General features: G+C 44.3%; 1 protein-coding gene across 1 annotated transcript; it reads left to right on the top strand.

Annotated features, from left to right (window-relative positions):
• The first annotated feature begins 857 nt into the window (after positions 1 to 857).
• On the top strand, positions 858 to 4,424 carry LOC147887993 (pentatricopeptide repeat-containing protein At2g33680-like). The gene has a single exon (XM_087393627.1). It carries the CDS (start codon positions 990 to 992, stop codon positions 3,870 to 3,872), a length of 2,883 nt encoding a protein of 960 aa, XP_087249753.1. The 5' UTR covers positions 858 to 989; the 3' UTR covers positions 3,873 to 4,424.
• The last annotated feature ends 223 nt before the right edge of the window (positions 4,425 to 4,647 follow it).

Below are 4,647 nucleotides of genomic sequence, written 5' to 3'. Positions count from 1 at the left end.
CAGCATGACAAATCATTTAGGCAATTGACCATACAAAGATTCCTAAAGAAGAGAATTGATCAATGGTTGTAACGTATGGCTTTAGTAACCTTGGGGCAACTGATCATTCAAAGATTGGTGAGAAGGGGAAGACATATGAGATACATAGTATGCTCGACACATTTCATCTAATATGATCAGAGTTGCAATACACTTTGGGTGTCCTCATCATCTATGGCCGTAACCCCATCCGGATCTGGGACAAAGATGGGTGAGAAGAGGAGCGGCTGTCGGTACTGAGGGGAAAACACACTCTTTCTACCAAGGACATATGCGATACATGGCATGCTCGACACATTTGATGTCGCATCATCCATGGATGTAACGCCATCTGGATCTGTCAGTTGAGCTATTGCAACAAGAATGGAGGGGGGCTCATTCTCTATGAGTTTTCCCTTGTTTGAGAAGCTCACAGATATCGAGTCTGCACCTGCATGTTTAGCTCACCTGTGTTCTATTGAATGGTACCTGGACTGGATAAGTGTAAAGAAAAGGTGATGATTGGCTATTTAGAATTGAGGGAAGGTGCTGTTCAACTTTGAGCTGTTGGCAGCTGTTGAAGTCACCAGGATGAGCTCATCAAAATAGCAAAACAATATGAATCACTTGTACAAATCCTGGGTTCAGCCCAATATCTCAGCTTGAAATACACCCCTGCTGGTAGCAGAATGCTTTTAAAGCTGGGGGTATGAGAATTGTTTTTGCCAGACACAAAGGTGAGGTATTTGAATCCTTCAGCAACCCTTCGAGATGGATGTTGAATATCATGTGGGTTTTGGTTTCTGGTGCCAAAAGTAGTGGATGGGATACAACCTGGAACCAACAAAGTCGCCCCATCTCCAGGATTTTACTTCTTAGAACAAGAGGGTGTGCAGAAAAACAATGCACATCCAAGTACAGATGTATCTTGCGAAGATAGTACGGCAGTGAGCGGATATGGGGTTTTCAGCATGGATCAGTGGCTGAATGAATCAACTAGTTTTGGTGCGATTGCTGCTCTCTTGAGGCGTTATGGCAAAGCCAAGTTGTTATTGCATGGTAGACGTATGCATGCTCACATTTGTATGCAGGGTTATGATTGCAACACATTTATAGAAAACTGCCTTGTTGAAATGTATGGAAACTGTGGGAGCTTGGAGGATGGATGCACTGTTTTTGACAAATTGCGGGATCCCAATTTGTTTTCAAGTAATATAATGATCAGGGCATATGGACAGAATGGGCGTTTGCAGGAAGCTCAAGCTATGTTTAACAAGATACCCAAGCCTGACGTGTACACTTGGAATATATTGATTAATGCATATGTTCGGAATGGGGGTTTGGATAATGCAAGCAGATTGTTTGGCAGAATGTGTCATCGGAATATTATCACCTGGACAACTATGATTACAGCACTTGCTCAGAATGGTCATGGCAAGGAGGCTCTGGATATCTTTCGTCAAATGCAGGTTGAAGGCTTTATCCCAGATAAGGTCGCTTATGTCTGTGCCTTGGATGCATGTGCAAGCCTGGCAGACCTTGAAGAGGGACAGAGGATTTATGCTGCTGTTCTGCACAATGGATATGATCAAGATATTTTAGTGGGAAATACACTTGTAAGCATGTATGGTAAGTGTGGAAGCCCATGTGGTGCGAGGTGCATATTTGGAAGAATGCTTCATAAGGATGTTGTCTCATGGAATGCCATGATTGCTGCGCTTGTTAATAACAGACATGGTAGAGAAGCCCTTGATCTCTTTCTTCAGATGGAGCTTGAATGTATCAGACCAAACAAGGTCTCCTTCCTATGTATTCTTGAAGCATGTGGCAGCTTGCCAAGTCTGGTCGAGGGGCAGGAGATTCATGCTGCCATTGTAGAGACCCCATACCAGCAAGATGTTGCTGTCGGGAAGGCCTTGGTCAGTATGTATGGCAAGTGTGGAAGCTTGCATGATGCAGATAGCGTGTTTAGCAGATTGCAATGTCAGGATGTTGTGTCTTGGACTACATTGATTGCAGCATTTATCCAAAATGGACACTCCAAAGAGGCTTTGGATCTGTTCCAACAGATGCAGCTTGAAGGCATCAAGCCAGACACAGTTGCTTTTGTCTGTGCTGTTGATGCTAGTGCTGGCCTGGCAGATCTTGAGGAGGGGAAGGTGATCCATGCTGCTATTGTGAACCATGGATACGAACAAGATGTCATTGTTGCAAACACCCTTCTTAGTATGTATGGCAAATGTGGAAGTCTACATGATGCAAAAGGTGTATTTGGTAAAATGGTACATCGAGATTCTCAGTCGTGGAATGCAATGATCTCAGCTGCTGCTCAAAATGGATTTGGGAAAGAAGCCCTGGATCTGTTTCGACAGCTCCAGTTTGAAGGCATCAAGCCTGGTAAAATTGCTTTTATCTGTGCTCTTGATGCATGTGCTAGCATGGTAGCTCTGGATGAGGGGCAGGAAATTCATAGAGTCATTCTTGGGAGGTGGCAGGAGAGAGAGGTGGAGGTGGAGACTGCACTCATAAAAATGTATGGCAAGTGTGGGAGTCTATGTGAAGCGGAGAACGTGTTTAAACGAATGCCTTATAGAGACGTTGCTTCATGGAATGCGTTGATGGCAGTGTATGCCCAGAATGGGTATGGTTGGAAGGCTCTAAATCTCTTTGGTCACATGCAGCTTCAACACATCAATACAGATAAGATTACTTTTGTATGTGCTCTTGATGCATGTGCCAGTCTCACAGACCTTAAGGCAGGACTAGAAATCCATAATGCTATCATTGACTGTGGGTGTGAGCAAGACATAGTTGTGGAGAATGCCCTGGTGAACATGTATGGAAAGTGTGGGAGTCTGCAAAATGTGAGATGTGTGTTTGGAAGAATGGCTCATCGGGATCTCATTTCTTGGAATATCATGACCACAGTGCTTGCACAGAATGGGCATGGCAAGGAGGCTCTGTATCTTTTTCGTCAGATGCAACTTGAAGGAGTGAATCCAGACAAGGTAACCTTTGTATGCATTCTTGACGCATGTGCTGGCTTGGCTACCCTTGAAGAGGGGCAGGAGATTCATGCTGCCAGTGTCAAAAGTGGATATGAGTCGGATACTTTTGTGGGAAATGCACTTATTAACATGTATGGCAAGTGTGGGACTCTGCATGATGCAAGAGGTATGTTTAGCAGGATTTCCCATCCCAATGTTGTCTCTTGGACTGCCATGATTGCAGGTTTGGCTCAGAATGGACACGGTGAGGAGGCTCTGGACCTCTTTCATCAGATGCAGCTTGAAGGAATCAAACCAAACGAGATTACCTTCATCTGTATCCTGGTTGGTTGTAGTCATACTGGACGGGTTGATGATGCCAGACACTATTTCACATCTATGTATAAAGATTTTGGCATCTCTTACACCATGGATCATTTTGTATGCATGATCGATCTTCTTGGTCGTGCAGGACACTTGGATGAGGCAGAGCACTTGATCAAGATCATGCCATTTGAGGAGGTTTTTGTGCCGTGGTTGTGCCTGCTTGGTGCCTGCAGGACCCATGGTGATGTGGAAAGGGGCATACGAGCTGCAAATCACTGTTTTCGTTTGGATTCCAAATCTGTTACGCCTTATGTGCTGCTCTCAAATATATATGCTGCAGCTGGCAGGTGGAACGATGTGGTAAATGTTCAAGAGTCTTTGAAGAACGGTGGGATGATGCAGCAGCCTGCTACTGTGTTCAACAATTGGATGCATGAATATGATGCAGGAGGTACATTGCACCCTCTGTTTGAAGAGATACATGTGGAGCTGCAGAGGTTGGCAGAGAGACAGGAATTGTGCATGACTGCTGCACAGTGAAACAGAAGGAAGTGTCACAGGAACAAGAATATTTGCGCCCCATTTGAGGGAATACATGCAGAACGCCATTGTCAGGCTATGGCCATGAAGGCATTAGATATGCATGACAATGCTTACAGTGCACAATTCACACTCAAAGGATGATAGTTTGTTCTGTGCTAAGACCTGGCCACTGAATTTGGTTGAATGTCCTTGATTCCCTCACTCAGCAATAACCATGGGTTGTGTACTCTGATGCTTCAAATGACCTTCCCCAGGTGTGATCTCTGGAAAATGTAAAAGATTTGGCAAATTTTGAACTCACCCAACAAATAAAGATGATGGAACTTGGCAACTTTAGCATGCAAAGCATGCAAATGGAGTGCAACAGTAGATTGCCAAGCATTACTGAGCAATGTTGTGACTGAAAACAGCCAGTCCTTGCCCACACAGTACCGATTTACTACTGGAATAACAGGAATTTGGAGTACTCCAATCTGCAACTCGCGGCAAGCTGTTGCTGAGGTTTTCCAAACTAGGGGCCTCATATGAAAAGGCACCACTGGCCCAGAAATGAGCACTTCAACGAGTATGCAGTATCATCATCTTAGTTAGGCTTGTTGCCTCTTAAAGATTATTGATAATCAACATAAAGACAGAAATCAATAAGCAGAACAGGTGCTTTCATATTTTTGGGTCTAGAAGTGTTGCATAGTGTAAACATGCATGCCGAGGACACTTTTTGGCCAAGGACACGTCTGTAGTAATCTCTATGCCATATGCACATGACATGTTT

This window comes from Dipteris shenzhenensis, chromosome 22, assembly GCF_047967505.1.
Source record: "Dipteris shenzhenensis isolate YYH24624 ecotype China chromosome 22, Dip_SZ_1.0, whole genome shotgun sequence".
In the NCBI taxonomy this organism is placed as follows: Eukaryota; Viridiplantae; Streptophyta; class Polypodiopsida; order Gleicheniales; family Dipteridaceae; genus Dipteris; species Dipteris shenzhenensis.
Note: the sequence above shows the minus strand (reverse complement) of the source record. Positions and strands in the feature narration are given on the sequence as shown.

What these genes read in the sequence shown, in the direction of transcription:
- LOC147887993 (XM_087393627.1), top strand. Translation starts at nt 990, where the DNA reads ATGGATCAGTGGCTGAATGAATCAACTAGTTTTGGTGCGATTGCTGCT.